The sequence below is a fragment of the Plasmodium gallinaceum genome (genome assembly GCF_900005855.1).
Source record: "Plasmodium gallinaceum strain 8A genome assembly, contig: PGAL8A_v1_61, whole genome shotgun sequence".
Taxonomy (NCBI): Eukaryota; Apicomplexa; class Aconoidasida; order Haemosporida; family Plasmodiidae; genus Plasmodium; species Plasmodium gallinaceum.
The window spans coordinates 129,407-152,411 of NW_021628220.1; the positions used below are offsets into that span (position 1 = coordinate 129,407).

The window sequence follows — 23,005 nt, forward strand, 5'->3', positions numbered from 1 at the left end:
TTTTTTTTTTTTTTTTTTTTTTTTTTTCTATTAAAAACAAATTTGGTTTCAAAAAAATTTAATATATGATTTTAATAAAATAAAAACACAATGTATATTTTCATATTAATTATATATAATGCAAGTAAAAGATTTCTATAAACTTAATAAATACTAATATAAGTTTTTAAAATTCTATAATTGCTTAAATCTACCTCTTATTTTTTTTAATAATAAATGTAATACACTACACATACAACAAAAAGTAATCTTAGGAAAACTATAAATGCAATAAGAAAAGGAAATAATATGGAACATTTTTTTTTTTTTAAAAGCATATAATAATATATATGTATATATATAAACAATAATTTGTATATAATAAAAAAAAAAAAAAAATAAATGTAAATACTTTTTATTGTTAATAATTATTACTTTCTTAATATAAAAGGTTAAATATTTATAAAAATATATATATGTACATTCATAAAGCTTTAAAATATATATATAAACTGAAGTAATTCAATATACTTATAAATAACTTTATAAATTTTAAAACAACTATATATATGCTTAATAATTATATAAAAAAAAAAAAAAAAATATAAATACATATATATATATATATAAAGCTTTTGTCAAATATATTAAGAATTTCTTCATACTTCATAGGAATATAGTTAATACAAAAAAAAAAAAAATTAAAAGAACATCAAATAATTTATAATAAAATTTTTTTTCATTGTAATATATATATATATGTATATATATATATAGTGAAAGAGGGAAAGAGAAAAGAGAAAGAAAAAAAGAAAAAGAAAAAAAAAAAAAGAGAAATATATTATATAGTGTTAATAAAAATAGATAAATATCTTCAATGATACATGTGATTATATATATAAGTATATATATTACTTTTTGTTAATTCTACTAATTTTTATTTTTTAATTCAAGTATGTATAGAATTATTATGTTTTTTCATAAATATAGTATATATATATATATATATATATATATATAAATTATTTTACATTTTGTCATGCTTAATATAAATGTATATATTCAAATATATGGATATATTTTATTCAGGTTTATTTTAACAGTTGTATATATATTTGTTTTCACAATTATATCAATATATGTAAGCTTGTAAGATTTATAATTATGTAAATGTATAAAAATGGAATTAATAATATAACATTTTATTTAAAACATAACAACATCTATCTATTTTTATATAATTAATTATACGAAAATATCACTTTTATATTAATTTTTTTTAATGAATAAAGTTTTATATGCACATAATATATATAAGATATAATTTTACTTCTTCTATTAAGTATCATTCTACAAATACTTTTATTTTCTGCTTATTTAAAGTGCCACCATCATATCTGCCTATAAAAAAAGAAATTAGTTTTTACAAATTCATTTAATATATTTTTTAATAAAATATTTAAATGGAACTACTACTATATATATAAATATATATGTGTGTGCGTGTGTATATTTTTATTATAATTTTATTACTAGCTGCTAAGGCAGCTGATTCTAAATCAGCAAAAGTTATGCAAGCACAACCTGAATGCTCACCCTAAAAAAAAAAAAAAAAAATAATAAAAAAAATTATTTAAAATAAAAAATATTAATGAAAAATTAAAAAAAATGATATATATACTTTGCTTGTCAACATAATATCAGCTCGTAAAACATTCCCCATGCATCTAAATGTTTCTAAGATTTCTCTTGAAGTTAAATTTTTAGGTATCTAAAAATAAAAGTAAATAATTAAGTATATTATAAATAAATAAAAAATAAATATATTTATAAACTATATAATAAAAATTAATGAACAAGATAAAAAAAAAAAAAAAAAAAAAAAAAAAACTCACATTTGTAACTATTATATTATGAGGTTTCTTTGCATACACTGAATTATTCATTCTGGTAATCTTCTCTTTATACTTATTATATTTTATTTTATCGATATTTTGATCAACTTTGAAAAAAAAAAAAAAAAAAAAAGGATAATAATATTAATAATAATAAAATAAAAATATAAAATGATAAAAAATTTAATTTATTTATATAATATATAAAAATAAAGAAAAATATTTCTTACATATAGGATATTTCATATTAACTGTGTTACTATCTTGTAGATTATTTGGAAGAGGTACATTCATATTGTTTCCCCAAAAATTTGTATCTTTAAAAAAAAAAAAGAAATGAAAAAGAAAACATTAATATATATACTTATAATTTTACTATATATATATATATATAAATATGTTACTAGATTCATTAACAAAATTTCTTGGTTGAAAATACTTAGGCGTATTATTTTCATTAATATTATTTTGATAGTTTGCAAAAATTATTTTATTTTCGTTAAATTCATTTGGTCGTAGATGATTTTGCGGAGGTTTTGATATTACTAATAAAAGAACAAAGAAGGTATATATATATATATATATATATATATAATGATAAAATAAATAAATATATCTGTAAAATAAAAATATTTTTAAATACCTATATCACATGGTGGTTTTAATAAATAAAATTTGGAATTATTATGAATTGGTAAATTTGAATAATTTGGTCTTATATTTGATGAAAAAGACAATTTTTTATTGTTATTTTGCTGTTGATGAATATCACTATAAGAATACTCATTATTATTTTGATGTACAAAATTATTAGTTACAAAAGAATTTTTTTTTTCAACATTTATATTAATGGAATTATTATTCTGCTGATACGGTGCGGGTCTTAAAGTAGGACTAGTTATAAAATTTGCTGAGTCCCCTATATTATTTATCTTATAATTTTTTTTAGAATTATTACTATAATATAAGTTTGATTGAACATTTGTACTCATATGCATATTACAGTTTGATATACAACTTAAATTGACATTTGTTGTTTTTATATTTATGTTTGGGTTATGACCAATTGGATTAGTGCTAACATGATTTAGATGACTAGGATTAGAACTGATATGACTTAAGTTAAGATTGTGATTGGTATTATTTGCTATTAGGTGAGTAGGATTAGGATTGACATTATGACTCTTCCTATAATTCCAGTTCATTGAATTTTCTTTTGACATTGGGGGAGGTGGAGGAGGAGGAGGAGGCGGTGGTGGGCAAACTATTGAAGTGTTCGCATTATTCATGGGGAATTTTTGAAGAATTTTATTGTTATTTTTTTGATTATTTTTTGATAAATTTAATATTTTTTTTTTGGATTTTCTTAAGGAGATTTTTTTTCTGTTTTTTTTTAAATTTACTGATTTCTTATCATTTTTATCTCCATTTTTTTCATTATTTAATGCTTCTTTATTTACTATTTCATCTAAGCTCATATCTAATTTAGCTGAAGTTTCTTTAGGCATTTCCATTTTTATTATTTTTTTTTTTTTTAGAATAAAAATACTAAAAATAAAATATATATTATATATATATTTATATAAATATATACATCTATATTTTTTTAAAAAAAGAAAATTTTTACAAATTTAAAATAAAATAATTTAAAAAAAAAAAAAAAAAAAAACAAAATTGATAAAAAAAAAAAAAAAAAAAAGAAATATATTTAATAGTGAATACATAAAAGTATATATATAAATATATATAAATATATATTTAAATATATATATAAATATATATATATATATATATAATATTAAAAAAAAATTTTATATTTTATGAAAGTGTAATTTTTTTATATACATAACATAAAGGAGAGGAATGAATGTTTCTTTTAATTCACTTAATTTGTGCTATGCATATGTTTTTTTATTACTATAAAACTGAAACATATTTATTTTGTTCTTAAAACAATTTTACTTAGTAATATTTTTAATTATGAAAATATATATTTTTTTTAAATATAAAAAAATAAAAAAAAGAATAAAACAATTAAAAATTTAAATAAAATATATATATATAAAAAAAAAAAAAAAAAAAAAAAAAATTATTATAAAAAATAAAAATAAAAATCACACATAAATACTTAAAAAAAACTAAGATCAATTTCTTTTTTATAACGTGTGTGCTTATCAAATATTTTTGAAATAAAAAAATTTTTAAGGTATAACATTCTCTCTTTGCTCTTTAATAAGAGTTTATATATTTTTTTTTTTTTTCTCATTTATTATTATGTTAAAAATATTTTCATGTTAATATATTTATTTAATAGTTGAGTTGTTTTTTTGTCTTTATTAAAAAGAAGATTAACTTTATAAAATTTTGCAATTTTTATAATAATATCCTTTATGGTTTCTTTTATTAAATTGGGATTTAACCATAAAAGTTATTAACACCATAAAAATAAAAAAAAAAAAAAATTTCGAATTATCATATATGTCGATAATTAAAATTTTTATGCAGTAGAATTTTAAGAGAAAAAAAAAAGAAATAAATACACATATATATATATATAACTTTTTTTTTTTATTTTAGTCTAATTAAAGTGCTACCTAATTTTAACTAAAAATTATTAAATTATTAAATTATTATATATATATATATATATATATATATATATATATATATATATATATATATATATATATATATATATATAAGGTAAAATAAAAAAAATTATTCATAAAAAAAATGCAAAAATTAAAGTAAAAAAAAAAAAAAAGAAAGATTAAAAGTAAAATATACTTAATGACATTTCTAAATTTAGTTTTAGGTTTATAGGTAAACTAAATATTATTCAAAAAAATATACTTAAAAACATTATTCCCATATAAAATATTTTTAATTTATATTCTGAATATTACATAAATAAAAAGAGTAAAGATATTTTATTTTATTTTTTTTTTTTTTTTCTATTCATAAACATTTTTTAATTTAAAATTTTTTTATGTATGTATTTTTTTTTAAATTCATTGATTTCTTCTTCTCTTTTTGTTTCGCTTTGTGCTAATAACAATTTAGTGTTCATTAATTCGTTTTCTAGTTCTTTTACTTTTTTATGATATTTTTCTTCTTCATTTTTTTCTATATTATAGTTTGAAAAGTTTTTTTTATTAGTTGTTTTTTTTTTCTTCACATTATATACCATATTTTTATTATAAATACTTTTTGAGGATATATAGGAATATTCATCAATTTCACTTTCATTATTTTCATTGTTATATTGATTTATTATCTTTTGTATTAAATCATTACTTTCAATATTTATGTTTACATATTTTTTATCATTTATTAAAGAATTTTTTAATTCTTCAATGATTTGTTGCAAATTATGTACGTCTTCAGTTAATTTTTTAATTGTTGAAGTGGTAGATATATTTTTTTCATACAAACTAATTATGTTTGGGTAAAGTGGTATCTTTTCTAAAGCATTAAAATTATTATTAATTTCTCGATTCTCTTGAGTTAATATATTTTTTTCTTTTTCTAATTTAGAGATTTTTTCTTTTACTATTTCCTCCATATTTATAAACTTTTCATCCCATTTATTATTTAAATTTTTTATATTTTCTCCTTTTATATTTATTAAAGAGTTATATTTTTTTTTTTTTAAGCTTACTGGTATATTCTGTTTTTCAATTAATTCGTTAATTATATTAATTAAAATTTCCATAACATTAACCATTTCTTCTTTTTTTAAAGTAAATAATGAATTTATATATTCATCGATAACTTCAAAATGATTATATAAGGCATAAATATCTGTGTCTTCTTTTAATATTATATTGCAGTAATAATCTATTTTTTGAAAATTCCTTATAATTATATTTTTGTTATTTATACATTCAATGTCATACAAATATTCACATTTTTGATTAAATATAATATTATCATTTATTTTTATATTTTTTTTTTTAAAGATTTCAGAATCATTAAGATTAATTGCTATGTTTTTTTTACCATCCACATCACTGAAGCATTCTTCATCATTTAATATAGATAGTAATTGTTTTAAATTATTAATGACAAATATGAATTCTTTACATTTTCTCTTAGAAAACTCTACATAATTTTTTATAATTTTTATAGTCATTTTTTTCATCTTTTCTTCTTTTATTTGACTATTCTTTTTTAAAAGGAAAATTTTATTTGATAATATTTTAATTTCTTTGTTTCTTTTATCTAAAAGTAATTCATAACATTTCTCTAATTCTGTATAAGTTTTATTTAACTCGTTATTTTCATTTATATTTTCATTATCTAATTTTTTATCATCACTTATTTCGTTTAGTTCTTCGTAAAATTGAAAATCTCTCATATCTTCACTTGGATTTTTTATATTATCAAAATTTTCCTTATCTACTTCGTCAACAATTTCTTTATTAAATTCATTGTAAATCATTTCTTTGTTACTTTTTATTTCTTCTTCTAAATATAACGAATTAATATTCCGAATAATATGAGAATTTTTTATTACTTTATCCATATTACCAATTAAAACTTGTACTTTTAAATTGGAATTGGATTCATCTTCCTTTTTGTTAATCTTGTAATAATCATTATTATGTATTTCTGTATTATAATTAGAATCACTCAATTGTATTTTTTCTTCTTTTTTTTTTTCTTTATCATTGTATTCCTTTTGATTTTCTTTATAATTTTTAAAATTTTTATCATATTGTTCATTTATAATTCTAGGATTAAGATTTTTGTCAGAGCAGTTTTTATTAATTACATCTTCTTTAATTTCCTGTTTGTTAATATCAGAAATTGTTTTGGAGTTCAAATTATTTATTTCTTTAAGTTTTTTGAACGAATCATTTATACACTTTTTTAAATAAATAATAGAGGTGTCACTATAATTATGTGGACAACAATGTTCATTTGTATTTGAAACCATACTATTTTCTTGAGTTTGATCATTAGTTATATTATTTTTATTTATATTGCAGCTATTTAGAGTTGTATGACTAGATTTAATTTTATTTAAATTAACGATATTTCTCTTGTATTTTTTTTCTATATTATCGTTATAAATATTAATTTCATTTAATGGATTCATATTATTATTTTCATTATAAGGAATATAATTTTCATTTGGTTGAAGAATACATGTATCATTATTATTGTTATCACTTATATGATTATAATTATTTTCGTTAGAATGTTCATCGAGAATATTTTTATCCCTTCTTAGAATGTCATTAGTAGCATTTGAATTTAATGGGAAAACTAGAGAATTTGGTACAGAGCTATTTGCATTTGTTTTTTTTTTATCTTTTAAATTACAACAATTTATTTTTACATAAGCAAATCCTTTATTTAATAAATTATATTTTATAGGAAATTTTATATTATAAAATTCATTTATATTGATATATTCACTAAAATCTATTTTGCATTTTCCAATGATATATTTTTCATCATTAGTAATTATATAAAAAATGAGTAAAAAAAATTTATTTTTATACGATTTATTATATTTTTTATGAAATAAAGTAAGTTTTATTTCTATTAACTTTTTAAAGTATGCTTTTTCGTTCTTCAATAGTACTTTTTCATCTGATAATATTTTCCTTGTTCCTCTTACTAATTCAAATGTTACATATATATTTTCATGATATTTTAAATTAATATAATCAACTAATAGTTCAAATTTATATTTTTCTGATGAAGTATTTAAGTACTTCATAATATTCTTAGCTTTTTCCATTTGTATATACTCATATAAAAAATTAATAAAGAAAATAAATTAAATATATATATATATATATATATATATATATATATATATATATATATGGTTAATCTATTTATTAGAATAGTTTTTTAGAGTATATATATATGGAAAGAATTTTCAATTTTTATTAATAATAAACATATTTATATGTGTATTTTAAAACTATATAGAAATGAAAGTTTGATAATGAGATATGGAAAAGAAGTTCATAAAACTTCTTGAAAATAGTATAAAATTGAAGAACCTTTTAATATATATATAATTAAATATGTGAAACTATTAATAACTGAAAAACCTCATATATACTGTTTTAATTAATGCCTTAATAATAATTTATATAGTGAAAGTAAAAATAGTATATCCAATATTTTCCTTTTTTTTTCTTCCTACGTATGTTGTATTAAAATATATAAATTGATTAATTTTTTTTGTTAAATTACCGATATTTAAAAAATTAGAATAATCATCTATAAGTGAGGATTTATAAGAATGGACATTTTTTTGTAAAATTTCTAAAGAATTAAAGAAATACAATTTATTTTTGAAAGAAAAAAAAATGAAAATTAATAATGTGAACATGTTTTATATACTAAGTTTTTATCTTTCCATTACTTTTAAAAGTATTAAAGTTATATTCAAGTCATAAGTATAATTTTCTTATTGACAAAATGTATTTTTTTTAAAGAAAACATACATGATTTGTTCTGCTACAATAAAAAAAAAAAAAAAAAAAAAAAAAAAAAATTATAATTACATTTTCCTTTTAAAAGAAAGATTAATAATTTTATTGTAGCTTTTTAATACATAATGTATTTTCTTTTTATTAAGGTATATGGAACAAAATAAGTATTATTGTTATAATAAAAATATAAACCTTTTTTTTTTTTTTTTTGTTTTTTTTCTTTTATATATATATATATATATATATATATATATTTATACACAAAGAATTTTGATAAAATTAATGAAGATGAAAAGTTATAAAAAAATGGTTAGTATTTAATTATATTAATTGGGGGAAGTATATAATATAATATGCACGTATTTATAAAAATATTTCTTATTCATATTTTTTTACATGGCTTAGGTATTTTTAATAATAAATCATTGTGCTTAATAAGAAAGCCTGAAGTAAAAAAGTTTAAATATTACTTGAATAAAGGAACAACATACTTAAATAAATATACATATTCTTACATTTTTCAGCCTTTTTCTTATATATTATGCAAGAAGAAATATATAAATTTAAAAAAAAAAAAAAAGGTTTTTGTTTTATCTGACAATATTTACAATGAGTTAAGTGATTCACATATATACAAAATAAGAAAAGAATTATCAGAAGGTGATATAAAAACAGTTTTTGAAAAGCATATAATTAATAAAGTTTTATTTGAAAATATAAATAAATATAATAGTTTTTCATATATATATACTATTGATGATATATATGAACAAATAAATAAATTATATGTAATATATGAAGAATATAAAAAAAATGAAGGACATAAAAAATTACCAAAATTATTTGGCTTGCCATTGGTAATAAAGGATAATATAATAACGAAAAGTATACCAACAAAAGCTGGAAGCAAAATTTTATCAAATTATGTACCTTCATATGATAGTACAGTTGTAAAGAAACTAAAAAAACATGGAGCAGTTATAATAGGAAAAACACATTTAGATGAATTTGCTATGGGTTCCTGCACAAAAGAAGTAAAAAATCCATTTAATGAAAAATATCTGTCATGTGGTGGTTCATCTGGTGGATCAGCTAGCTGTGTTGGTTCTAAAATTATTAACTGTTCAGTAAATACAGATACTGGTGGATCCATTCGAACTCCTTCTGCGATGTGTGCATGCATAGGAATTAAACCTACCTATGGGAGAATAAGTAGATATGGTATAATACCATATAATGAGGAAACTGATGTTGTAGGACTTATAGCTAATAATTTATATGATTGTAGTATTTTATTAGATGCATTATGTGGAAAAGACAAAAAAGATTTAACAAGTTTAAAGAAAAAGACGAAATTTCATCTCTTATTAAAAAAATATTATTCATCACAGAAGTTTCGAAGTGATTTTCCATTAAAAAATGTGAAATTTGGGTTTTTAAGCAGTCATGTTTTAAAAAGTTACTTTGTTGATGATATTATAAATAAAAATTATGAAGATGTAATGAAAAATATTGAGTATTTAGGTGGTAAATTAATAAATATAAATTTATATAAATTAATTGATTACTGTTATATATATTACATATATTCTATGACTATAGCAAATAGTAACATTTCAAGAATAAATGGAGTAAATTATAATATTCATAATTTAAATAATGAATTAAAATTTATTAAAAAATTAAGATCAAATTTAATTAGTGAGAATGTTTTATCAAGAATAATAGGTGGATCATTAATTTCTTCATATTTTCAAAAAATAGATATAAGAGATATTTTTTTGAGTATAAAGGAAAAGTTGATTACAACATTAAAGAAATTGTTTAAAGAAGTAAATTATATTTTATTACCATCCTTTCCAAGATCAAATAATTTGAAAGATCACATAAATGATTCATATTTACACAATGCTTATTTAAAAAAAAACATTATTAATGAGAATAATTTTTTTAAAAATGGCATTAATGAAAATTATCTAAATACAAATAAAATATATAAAGATAGCATAAACATAAATAATACTGATAAAGATAATGGGAGTAAATATAATAAATACATGAAAGAAGTATTTTCTGTAATATCTTCAATTACAGGATTTCCTAGTATAGTTATACCAACAGGTGAATTTACGAAAAATTTTAATGAACCATTGTCTTTTCAACTTCTAAGTAGAAATTTAAATGAAATAGGTTTATTAAAAATAGCCTTAGTATATAAGGAAAAAATGAATGTTAATAAAAAAATATATGAAAATTTAAAAAATTCTAAGAATATGTAGATTAAAAAAAAATATATAAATATATATTTATTTTTTACAAATTAATAACACCAAAAAAAAAAAAAAAAAATAAATTAAAGGATACAAATTAAAGTAATTTTTTTTTTACTAAATTCATAAATATATACATACAATGTAAAAATCATATAAGAGAACAAAATTTACTATAATAAAAAAAAAAAAATTAAGAAAAATATACATTTATATTTATATTTAAATTTTTTTTATATTATATTATTTTTATTTAATTTATTTAATTTTACTTTTCATGATTTTATTTCATTCTATTTTTATTTTATTTTATATTATTTTTTATTACTTTCTTTTAATTATATTTTATATGATTTATATATGATAATCTTTATTTTATTCTTCACCTTCATATTAATTTAAATATATTTCTTCATTCTATTTTTTAATTCTTTAAAAAAGTTCATCTTCTTTAACAACAAGAAAATTGTTTGTATCAATAGGTGGAATAATTGCTCCATTATCTTCATTGACTTCTTTTTCTATATATTTTTCTTCATCTAAAATATTATTTTCATTTCCGTTGTAATTTTTATTATTTTTTACATGATCCTCATTTGTTTTAACATTATCATCGTTTAATTCTTTATTTTTCTCATTTTGTTTTAATGAAGGATGACTTATTTGTGTTTCATTTTTATTAAATTTTTTATTGTTTTGTTGCTGTTTCAATTTATTTTTTTTTATTAATCTTTTATTTTTTTTTTTTAGACGTTTTTTTTCAATATATTCTATTTTTGCTTTTCTTTTATTTTGAAATATTTGATTTTCAGTATACTCTTTCCATTTTTTTTCAATTAATTCAATTCGCTCATTTTCTTCATTTCTTTGTTTTCTATAAATGTCAAAATAATCACTTCCTGCACCAGCACTACTACCCCATACATTAGGTATTTTTTCAATTTTTATTTTTCCTTTTTCCTTATCTTTATTGTTTTCTTCATTTTTTATTGGTATTTTTATAATTCTTCCATCAGATAACATAATTTCATCATCTAATACTTTTAAGTCCATTATTATAATATTTTTTCAAATAAAAATTACAAAAAAAAAAAAAAAAAATATTAACATATACATATATATATGTAGATAAATTTTCTTATGATTTTTCTTTATAACTCTCTTTTACTTATTTCTAATTTTCTTTCAATTTCTTTTATGGAAATAATTTTAATCATTATTTATTACATAGTATTAATATTGAAAATAGAAAAAAAAAAAGAATATCTTGGTTGAGTAAATATATTATAAAAATAATATATTATTATATTTAACTTAAAACATGGTTATATAATATAATTCAAAATTTGCAATTTTTTTGAAATTTTAACATACTTTTAAAAAGTAAAATTTAATTATCAACAAAATAAATAAGAATAATTGTAATTTATTCAATTTATTTTTTATTTTATTTTATTTTTTTTTTTTTTTTTGTTCTTAAATTATTAAAAAAATAAAAAACAAATTAATAAAATATATTGTTTAAATTAGAAGTAACATTTAAAAAAAAAAAAAAAAAATTTAAGACATAATTGACAGATTAAATATTTATAATAGTGAAAAATAATAGAAATTTTTAACATATTAAAAAGAAAATATGTTTCATGTATAAAAAACTTTAAAAATTAACAAATTAGGCAAATAATAATAAAAAACAAAATAAGGAAATATATGATATATTTGAGTTTATACTATTTTAAATTAAAAAGAAATTCACTGTATTCATATTATTTTATTTTTTTTTTTTTTTGAATAAAAATTGCACAAGAGATGGAATAAATATAATATATATATGTAATATAGATTATTCTATTTTATGAATATTTCCATTTGTTTCTTTTAAATTTAATTTTTCTAAAAGAATTTTTTTAAAATAAGTATATAAAGAATTATTGAACAAAACATCATCTAAAGAATGAAAATTATTACTATTTTTATTATAAGTTTCTAATAATTCATTCAAGTTTTCAATAATCCCAGTTCTAGCTATTAAAATATTATTTGAATTTGTTTTAATAGCTATTTGATAACCTCTTAAACTAAATTCCACTAACAAAATTATATTTATAACATCATCTGCAAAAACTGAATTGTTAAATATTAATTTTGAATGTGCTTCACTTAATCTAATCAAACTTTCCATTGTTCTTATTGTTGTCCCATTATCACCATCATTGTATTTTCTTAAATTAGAATAATAAGTAATTAAAATTAACTTAGCATTTTTATCAAAATTAGGAAAGAAACTATTTTTTACATAGTAAATGTATTCTTTAATTTTTTCACATGGCCATATAATTTTTCTATTGCTATGTTGAGAAGAAAAAGAAGAATAATAACTATTAAGTTCAGGATTATTCATAGAATAAGATAATTTCGATAAGCTGTTTTTATTTTCTTCATGAATATAACATCCAGTATCTTTTTTTTTCATTGTATTTTCATTAATGTGATTACGTGTATTTGTTTCAAAGTCTTGTGATAATACATAATCAGCAACTTTTGAATCTATCTTATTATTATCTTCTGTTATAACTACTAAGTCAAATCTACTTAATAAAGCATAAGAAAGATTAAGAATAAGCACTTTATTTTCACTGCTAGCTATATTTCCTTTCACGTTTCTATTTAACTCGAAATTTGATGCACCAATAATGGTACACCTACAATTTAGTTTATCAACTATCCCACCTTTTGCAACAGATATGGTTAACTGCTCCATTGCTTCGTGAATAGCATTTTTATTTTCATTTTTCATTAAGCAGAATTCATCAATACAACATACACCATTATCAGCTAAAACTAAAGCTCCACTTTCTAACATAAAGGTATTTCCTTCTTTTATTGCTGCACATGTTAATCCTGCAGTAGTACAAAACATGCCTGATACGTTCATACAAATATTACTTAATTTTTGCACTTCTTTTAATAATTGAGATTTTCCTGTTCCAGGATCTCCAACCAGTAGTAAATGACACAGAGTTCTTTTATCATAATTGTCTTGTGAAATTTTCCCTTTTCTTTTTTTATGTTTTTTTTTTTTTTTATTGTTTTTCTCTATTTTACGTTTACATAAATTTTCATAAATGGAATTTTTATCAATTTCCATATAATTATTTTTATTCTCATAATTCTTATCAAAATATTTTTTCCATTTATTATTTTCATTATAGAAAGAATCATATTCATTTGTTTTATTTCCACCTATTAAAACTAAAAGGAGGGACATTTTTGATAATTTACAATTATATAAATTGGGGCATATACTTTCGCATATATATCTTTTTCCTTCTATTTTATTATTTTTAAAAAGTAACCAATATCTTTCAAAAAGTTTTTCCACATTATTTACTGGAATATTAAAATCAGAAATATACATATTTTTTTCATTTAGAGAAGGATTATTTTTGCTCTCGTTCACGTTATTTGAGAGGCTATTTTTTTCTAGGAAATTTTCTAAGTATTTTTCTTCTCTATTTAAGTTTGTTATTCCATCATCTATACAAGCTTTATTTATTATATTTATTCTTTTAGCAAAGTCATCATCTAAAGATATTTCTTTGCATTTTATATTTTCCAATTTTTTAATTTCAATATTATTAGCTTCAATAAATAATTCAGCTTCACATCTGATATCTTTGTACATTTTTTTCCATCTTCTTAGAACTATTCCATTGATAATTACTTTTTTTCCTGGATTATACCTACCTACGAGATTTTCTAAAAGCACCACTGTTATTGAGTGTGGTATATTTGTTTTACTTGTTTCCCTTATTTTTATCTCTTGATAATCTACTCTTCTAATTTCACTTTCTATTAGTTCAAAATTTGTGCCATTGCATTTTTTCTTGAATGGATACTTATTATTTTTAGTATCTCTCATATAATTTTTTTTTTGATACCTTTTGTTCATTTTTTTTGGAATTAATTCACTCTCTTCATAAGGTATGTTAGTATTAATATAATAATTGGGGCATACAAATATTGTCTGAGTGTTATAATACATTTCTGGTATAGCCTTTTTTTGAATTATATTATCACATTTCATACATCTGTATTTTTTACATTCTTCTAATATTTTCTTTTCTCCAACTCTTGTAATTATTCCCTCAATACTTATAAACTTACCAATATGTTTATTTTCTATTTCTTGTAAATAATTTACATAAATATCATGAATATATGGGATATTTATTACCCGGCACTTAATTTTTATATTGTGTTTGTCAAATATAATTTTTAAACAGTTATTTACTTTTAATTTTATATTTAAATCTTTTAAAAAAGAAGAATGTTTATATGAATATAAAAGTCCTTTAATTAAGCATGCACTGTACATATCAATTTCTTCCAAAACCTTTTTATCTTTATTAAAATCATAATCTATAAAATCATAAAAAAAAATATCATCTTTTTTTTTTTTTCTTTTTTTTTTTTCATCGTCATTTTCAGATTCATCTTTATAGTTATCCATATTTCCATTTTCATCCTTATATTCATACTTATTTTTATCTTCATGTACAAGTTTTTTCTCTTTGTTTCCGTTAAAGATATAATTTTCTTCATATTCATTGTTACTTAAAAAATTATCGTATGTTCTTGTAATAGAGTCAATCTCTTTACTACTATCATTAATAGACGATAAGTTGTATTTATTATTAAATTCATAATTGTATTTTTTTTTTAATTCTTCATTATGAAGAAATTCAAAATAACAATTTATAAAGATTAATCTAAAGAAAAATGGAATTGAGTAGTTATTTATTACATCAATAAATTTATGAAAACTATTTTGCATATAATATATTAATTCATTTTCTCCATATTCAATTGCATCATATGTATCAAAGTAAAAATTGTGTATGTGCTCATTCCTTCCTTTATCAATTTTTTGAACACTATAAAATTCAATATCTTCTATTTTACTTAAATATGTGAGAGCTATGTGTTTTATTTGTTCGTAATATTTTCTATTTTTTAAAAACAATTTTATAATTATTTTATTAAAACTTTTTACATTTTTTATATTTTCTTCTGAGTTAAAAGCGTATTCATTTTTATTACTACTAGTACTGTCATTATCACTAAATATGCTGGAATCAGAGCTAGAAAGAAACATTCTTATTTTAATAATTAAAAGAAAAAGTAAATTAAAAAAAGATGTATAATATATATTTACATACTAAAAAAAGAAACATAAAATTTTACAAATGAAATACTAAAAATGAAAAAATAAAAAATAGGAGATAATTTAAGATATATAGTATAACAAAACAAAAAAAAAAAAAAAACAAGGAAAAATATAAAATGTAAAAAATCAAAAGAATATTACGGAATCTATTAAAAAATAACACCAATTATATTTTCTTGTTGCATATGATTTTATTATTAAAAAAAAATATTCAATATATATGCAAGTAAATTCATATTGATAATGTGTAAAATAGATGATTTAAAACAATTAAAAAAAAATTGAATTTTATTTAAACAAAATAAAAATCTTTTAAATATAAAAATAAGTTACTATAAAATTTTTATCTTTTAGATTATTTTTTTTTAACTATCAAAAATATTAATAAAATTTAAAATTAACATACATATTTCTCATGAGTCTATAAACCAATAAAATAATTTTAGCTAAATAAATATTATAATGAAAGAAATTATAATATAGTCATTTTAACAAATAAAATAAAATTAGTGATAATAACGTATGTCTTTTTTTTTTTTTTTTTTTTTTATTAATTGAAACATATTAAATTTGTTCTTAAGGTTGTATTTTTTTTGTAATCTCCATTTTATAGTTCAAAGCTGAAATGTAGTATGTTACAATTATTTACATGGACACCTAGATACAATGATCAAATTCTTTTAAACAAAATGATTATTTCTTTTTTCTTATGAACTGTTCAGGAAAAATAAAAAAAAAATTGAAATTTTTAATGAATTGTTAATTTGGAAATATTTAAAAAGTTGAATGTGAATCAAAAATTTACATTTATTTTTTTTTTTTAAAAATAAAAAATTAGAAAAATATATTAGAAATATTTAATAAAATTTATTTTGCAATATTTATATTTAAAGGAAATTTAACTTATTTTAATACATTTATTTCAAATTATTGTATAATTATCAAATTCTTAATGTATTATTATCTCTTCTCTTAAGGGTATATTTTTTTTAAAATTAATTATCGGGTTATATGCGTTTTTAACATTAAAAAAAAAAACCAAAAAAATTAAAAGTAATTGTAAATAAAGAAAAAAGCATACATTCTCATATGAAAAAAAAAAATAAAATAAATGAATAGTACATAAATAATATTATAATTAATTTTTTATATAGCTATAAAAAGAGGCTTTTATGAACTGAAATGTATTTTTTTGTAACTAAATACTTTGATTTTCTTATTTTGAAAAAGAAAAAATACATTAATAAAAAATAAGTTTAAGAAAGAAAATCTGCAATTAAAAGCTTTCAATATCTTTACCATAATATAATTTATATATACATATATGAATAAAAAATAGTTATATTTCTTAATAATTAATATTAAATGTAAGTTACACTTTAAGCTAAATTTTTTTTTTAAATAACATTAATTTTCTTTACATTGTGATTATTAAAAAAATATAATTTGATATAAATCATTATACTTTTTTTTTTAAATATATATATATATATATATGGTTTTTGCTTTTTTCTTATAAAACTATGGGCTTTTACAATGTTTTTATTTAAAAATATATGAATAAAAATTACAAAAGATTTTTGTTTAAAAAAACTATCTGAATAAAATATTCAGATTTTTATCAAAAGAATTTTAATCAAAAAATTTATATTTTTTTAAGATTATAATAATAATATTTAAAACTTTTAAGTCAAATAATATTTTTAATATTAACAATAAAATTTATGTTTATATTTAAATATTTATTTTTAATATTTAAAAAATTGCACATACATATCAGTGGAACTGATCAAATTACAAAAACATTTTAAAAATAATTGAATAATAGTTTTAAATATATATATTAAAAAAATATAACTACAAATATTTTATGAATTTAAAGAATTTTAATGTAACATTTTCTTATAATATTTAGCTTTGGATATACTTTAAAAAAAGAATTAACATGCATATAAATTTATATATATAATTACCTATACTGTAAAAATATGTAAGATAGTTCTTATTTATTTATTTTTTTTTTTTTTTCATGAAAAAAAAAAAAAGAAACGGATATTGTAATATTCTGTTGTTAGATTTATATAATCTAAATATAAGAAATTGTGTGTTTTTTATTTTTTATTTTTTTTTTTAAAGCACTTAAGAAAAAAATAATTTCATGAGTTTTTAAGATAAAATATTACATATTTTTATATATACATATATAGTATTATATATATATATAAAAATAGAAATGTTGAATAATAAAAATATAATAAGAATACAAATTATTAATATTTAACAATTGAAATATTTTTAAGAAATATAAAATATAACAAAACAAACATGAAATCTAAAAATATCAATAAATCAAATATAGATAGTGCACAAGAATGTAAAAATGAAGAAATAGATAGAGATTATTACAATAATATAAAAAATTGTGCAACAGATTTACAGAATTTATCATTAAATTTTTTCCCTTCTATAAATACATACAGTTGCATACCTAAGTTAAATGCTATTAATGCTATAACATTTCATCCTTGTATTTCAAGCAAAGATTATTATAATAATACATATTCCTTTAAACCGTTATTTACTCATCATTTTTTTAGTGAAAGTGAACAAGTAAATAAGCATTTTTTTACTTTTTTTTTATTATAATATTGATATGCTCATTTTTATATTACTTTTTTTTTTTTTTTTTAAATTATGTGTATTAAACATTTTTACTATTATAAATATTAATATGAAAGAATATATATATATTAGAGGATTTTTTTTTTTCTTCTGATAGGTTATTGGTTTCGATAGCTTAAAAATAGACTTTTATTATACATGTGATAATTGCGAAGTATTTATGAAATTAAAAGGATGCATATGTGATCAATATGAAAATTCAAATCATATTATGTTAATGCTTTTGCAAAATTTATATATAACTACACCCTATCCAGGTGGATTTATTGAAACGGAAGAAGAATTTTTACGTATTTTAAACAGAAATGAAAAAAATGAAATTGTAAAAAGTAATAAAATGAAAAAGAATGTAAAAGAAAATATTCAAAGTGATATTTATAAACCACCCGGTTTTATTATTTATGAAAAAGAAATTAGTGACGATGTAATTTTACAAATAAGAAAATGTGGTTTTTCCTCAATGTATTTTAAAAAAGAAAATTGTAATGCAACAACAAATGAAGAAAAAGAAAAAATTTTGTATAACAATTCACAAAGTATATATGATCGTCTATCAAAAAGTATATATTTTGATGGTGATACAAATGAAAAAAGTGTAACTTCTAATAAAGATAATGATAAAAATAAAAATAATTTGAATAAAATTGAAAAAAATGCTCCTAAAGTTAACATAAACAATGAGAACATTGATAATAATGAAAATGAGAAAATTGCAAACTTTAATAAAAAAAAAGAGGAAAATACTACTAATAAATTATGTGTTGATAAGAATAGCTGTAATAAAGATCTTAAAAACGAAAATTTTAATAGTAATAATATTTTAAATGACTCAAGTAAAATGTATGAAAAAAAAAATTCTCATACAGATTTAAATATTCTTTCCAATGATACATCTGTATCACCAATTAAAGAAAGAAAGAAAAATGATAAAACTAAAAAAGAAATTATAAATAATAAAGATAGTGATTCTGATAATGTATTTGCTGAAAATAAAAAATTAAAAAAAAATTGTACAAGATACATTACTGAAAAAGATATGTCTAGATTATATAGGGAATACTTGCATATATTAAAAGAAAAAAAGAAAAAAGGCAATTTATCAAAATTAAAAGAATGTGAATCCAATGTAAATAATGTGAATGATAATATATATACAAACAACAATGATGAATGTTTACCTTCAGAAAATTATTCCATGAATGAAGAAATGGGAGAAGAGGCAAAAGAAGAAAGAAATAATAAAATATTAAATGAAAACAATAACAAATATGATTATACCATAAAAGATAACTTTGAATTATTACATAGAAAAGTAGAGTGGTTTTATCATTGGTTTATTGAAAGTGCATCTAATATAGAATATGACTATCGATGGAGTGTAATATTACCATATATAGTTTTTAAATATGATAATAACAAAAAATTTTCTGAAAATAATTTTATTGATAAATTAAATTATAAAATCTCCATTAATAACAATTTTACTTTTGATTTTAATGGTAATATTAAAGTAGAAAAAACAAGTGAAAATAATAAAATAAACAGAGAATGTACTAAACAAGGTAAAGAAATTATAGTGGAAACAGAAAAAGACCAAAAGAGGAAAATAAAAGAAGAGAAAAAAACAGAAGATGAAAAAAAACAAACAAAAAAACGTATTTTAATAGTAGATGATGAAGAAAAAAAGCAAAAAAAAAAAAAAAAAAAAGTTAAAAAAATAGAAGATTTGGATGAGGAAATGGAAAAAAAAGAAGAGGAACAAGAAGAAAGAGAAAAAAGAGAAAAGGATAGTAAAGAAAATTATGAATTAAAAATTGTTAATAATAATAATACTACTACTACTACTAAGAATAATAATAATAATGTTAATAGTAATAACAATAGTAATGATAAAAGAAATAATAATAATATAACAAATTTTATAAATGATGGAAAGGAATATGTATTAACTAATATAGTAGTAAAAAAGGCAATTGAAGATACATTGAATAATTTAGAAATTAAAAAAGAAGAGGATTATTATTCTTTTCATAATAATTATGATGTTATCTATTTATATTCAGATTTAGTAAAAAAAAATGAAAAGAAAAAAGATGAAAAAAAAAAAGAAAAAAGAGAAATAATAATAGAAGAAAATGAAGAAGAAATTTGTCATAAAGAAGAAAATTGTTCATATTATTTTTATTTATTTGGATTAGCAACAACTTATACATTTTTCACATTTCAATTTGATAGAAATAGGATATCTCAATTTTTAATTTTTCCTCCAATGCAAAATAAAGGATTAGGAATGAAAGTTTTAGAAAAAATTTATCATTTATCAATTGTTAATAATAATATACGAGAAATAACAGTTGAAGATCCAGCTATATCCTTTACTCAATTAAGGGACATTATTACCATTAAAATTTGTATTGATTTAAAAATATTATCACCAACTATTTTGTATCCAGATGAATATTTAAAAACAAAAAATATCAAGAAAGAGAATATAGAATTAGATAAAAAAAGATTTATGAAGGTATGCAAAGAAACACATAAACAAATTACTAGAATGATAGAAACTCTATTACTCGCTAGTGTATTACCGCACCCTGCTCCCATATATATAGAGAATGATGAAAAATTTTCTAGTATTAGAAAAAAAGAAAAAAAAAATGAAAATGTAAATTATGTAAATTCTATGGAGTATTTTGAGTCTTCAGATTTATGTAAAGATGTGAGAATTAAAATTAAGAAACGGATAAAAAATGATTATATAGGAAACTTAATTAATAAAAATATGAACTGTATGGCTAGTGATGTATTTAGAGATTATGTAATATATAAGATAAAAAAAAAAAAAAAAAAAAAAATAACCAAATAAATATATTATACAAATTTTTAAAAATTATTATATACACACTTTTTTTTTTTTCATAATATAGTAAATTATATTTATAAATAAAAGTGTAGTATATTTTTGTTATTTTTATATCTTTTAAATTTTATATATTTTATTTGTCACCTAAATTTTTGTTTTAATTTCATAAAAAAAAAAATTTTAAAATATAAATTTAATTTTATTATTATTATTTTATTATTTTATTTTTTTTTTATATATATATAGGTAAAGGAAGAATTATATAAACTGTGGAAAAAACAATGTAAAGTTTATTATAGGTAAATAAGAATACATAAATAATATACTTAAGAAAAAAAAAAAATTTTTTTTTTTTTAAAACATATTTATTAATAATATATTATTTTTTTAATTTTATTATTTTACTTTATTTTTTTTTTTTTTTTTTTTTTATTATAGGACCATAAAAAAATTGAGATCAATATATCCATTATAGCACACAATGAGAATATACTTAAAAAAAATTTTTTTTTTTTTTTTTTTTTTTTTAAATTCTAAAAATATATTTTTCTTCATTTTATTATTAATATTATAATGTAATAATAAATGAAATGAGAAAAAATAATAATATTTAAACAAAAAAAAAAAAAAAAAATAAAATAAAATAAAATAATAAATTCTTTTTTAAATTTGTTGTATACTATATCAATACACATTTTTTATATATAATTAATTTTTCAAATAAACTGATGAATCTTTTGTATTATATTAATTTTTGCTCATTTATAAAAGTATATATATTTATATTTTTATTTGATTCTATTTTTTTTTTTTTTTTTTTTTTTTTTTTTTTTTTTTTGCATTTTAATAAATTGATGAATTTTCATCATCATATTCATTTTGTTCATTCATAGATGGTTCATCTTGAATTCCAATATAAATATTATTAAAATCTTCATCATTCTGATTTTTATATTTTGGTTTTGTTATACATGATATAAATAAAATTCTTTTATTTTTTTTTGCAAAAAAAAAGTAGTTAAAACTTGATATGCTTTCTTTATCAACATATGGATCATTGTCAGTATCATTCAAATAAGTATAAACATCACAATATTTAAAATCAATTAATTCTTTTAATATTTTCCATATTTTCTTATTAAATCCTCTATATATATTTTCAATTATATAAAATAAATTATAATTAATATTATCTATTACACTGTTAATATTTTTTATATATTTATAATTAGAATTATTTAGATACTTAAATTCATAATCAGGAAAAACATAATTTAATATATTTATTATATTTGATAAAATACTTTTTTTTTCCTTTTTATTTATTATTTCAGGGATTTTTTTTTTGCATATATTTTTTTTATTAGTACTATTATTATTTTTTATTTTGTCTATTTCTTCAAACAATTCTATTTTAGCTTCAATAAATCTATCATGAGCATCTAATCTTTCTAAAATTAAATTAACATCGTTTAGATTCTCAATATCTAAATTTATCATTTTATATTTTATATTATTATTATTTGTATTTCATTGTATAATATTATGAGAAAACTCAAAATGCTTATTTCAAAATTATATAACATAATAATATGAATGAAAAAAAAAAAAAAAAAAAAAAA

The 23,005-nt window shown here is 17.8% G+C and overlaps 7 protein-coding genes across 7 annotated transcripts; 2 read left to right on the forward strand and 5 right to left on the reverse strand.

The window, feature by feature from the left end:
- Positions 1-1,324: 1,324 nt before the first annotated feature.
- On the reverse strand, positions 1,325-3,388 carry PGAL8A_00089400 (RNA-binding protein, putative; the record flags this gene model as incomplete). The annotated part of the gene is made up of 7 exons (XM_028671488.1): positions 1,325-1,380; positions 1,513-1,576; positions 1,661-1,750; positions 1,875-1,981; positions 2,105-2,191; positions 2,279-2,419; positions 2,518-3,388. The coding sequence occupies 7 exons, from the start codon at positions 3,386-3,388 to the stop codon at positions 1,325-1,327; spliced, it is 1,416 nt and encodes a 471-aa protein (XP_028526012.1).
- A 1,457-nt stretch (positions 3,389-4,845) lies between these two features.
- Positions 4,846-7,629, reverse strand: PGAL8A_00089500 (hypothetical protein; the record flags this gene model as incomplete). The annotated part of the gene is made up of 1 exon (XM_028671499.1): positions 4,846-7,629. The coding sequence occupies one exon, from the start codon at positions 7,627-7,629 to the stop codon at positions 4,846-4,848; it is 2,784 nt and encodes a 927-aa protein (XP_028526013.1).
- Positions 7,630-8,691: 1,062 nt separating this feature from the next.
- Positions 8,692-10,617, forward strand: PGAL8A_00089600 (glutamyl-tRNA(Gln) amidotransferase subunit A, putative; the record flags this gene model as incomplete). The annotated part of the gene is made up of 1 exon (XM_028671510.1): positions 8,692-10,617. The coding sequence occupies one exon, from the start codon at positions 8,692-8,694 to the stop codon at positions 10,615-10,617; it is 1,926 nt and encodes a 641-aa protein (XP_028526014.1).
- A 423-nt stretch (positions 10,618-11,040) lies between these two features.
- On the reverse strand, positions 11,041-11,661 carry PGAL8A_00089700 (conserved Plasmodium protein, unknown function; the record flags this gene model as incomplete). Its single annotated transcript, XM_028671521.1, has 1 exon — positions 11,041-11,661. The coding sequence occupies one exon, from the start codon at positions 11,659-11,661 to the stop codon at positions 11,041-11,043; it is 621 nt and encodes a 206-aa protein (XP_028526015.1).
- Positions 11,662-12,451: 790 nt separating this feature from the next.
- On the reverse strand, positions 12,452-15,766 carry MCM9 (DNA helicase MCM9, putative; the record flags this gene model as incomplete). The annotated part of the gene is made up of 1 exon (XM_028671533.1): positions 12,452-15,766. The coding sequence occupies one exon, from the start codon at positions 15,764-15,766 to the stop codon at positions 12,452-12,454; it is 3,315 nt and encodes a 1,104-aa protein (XP_028526016.1).
- A 2,397-nt stretch (positions 15,767-18,163) lies between these two features.
- On the forward strand, positions 18,164-21,858 carry HAT1 (histone acetyltransferase, putative; the record flags this gene model as incomplete). Its single annotated transcript, XM_028671544.1, has 4 exons — positions 18,164-18,448; positions 18,618-21,338; positions 21,630-21,682; positions 21,822-21,858. The coding sequence occupies 4 exons, from the start codon at positions 18,164-18,166 to the stop codon at positions 21,856-21,858; spliced, it is 3,096 nt and encodes a 1,031-aa protein (XP_028526017.1).
- A 368-nt stretch (positions 21,859-22,226) lies between these two features.
- PGAL8A_00090000 (repressor of RNA polymerase III transcription MAF1, putative) lies at positions 22,227-22,883 on the reverse strand (the record flags this gene model as incomplete). The annotated part of the gene is made up of 1 exon (XM_028671555.1): positions 22,227-22,883. The coding sequence occupies one exon, from the start codon at positions 22,881-22,883 to the stop codon at positions 22,227-22,229; it is 657 nt and encodes a 218-aa protein (XP_028526018.1).
- Positions 22,884-23,005: the final 122 nt, after the last annotated feature.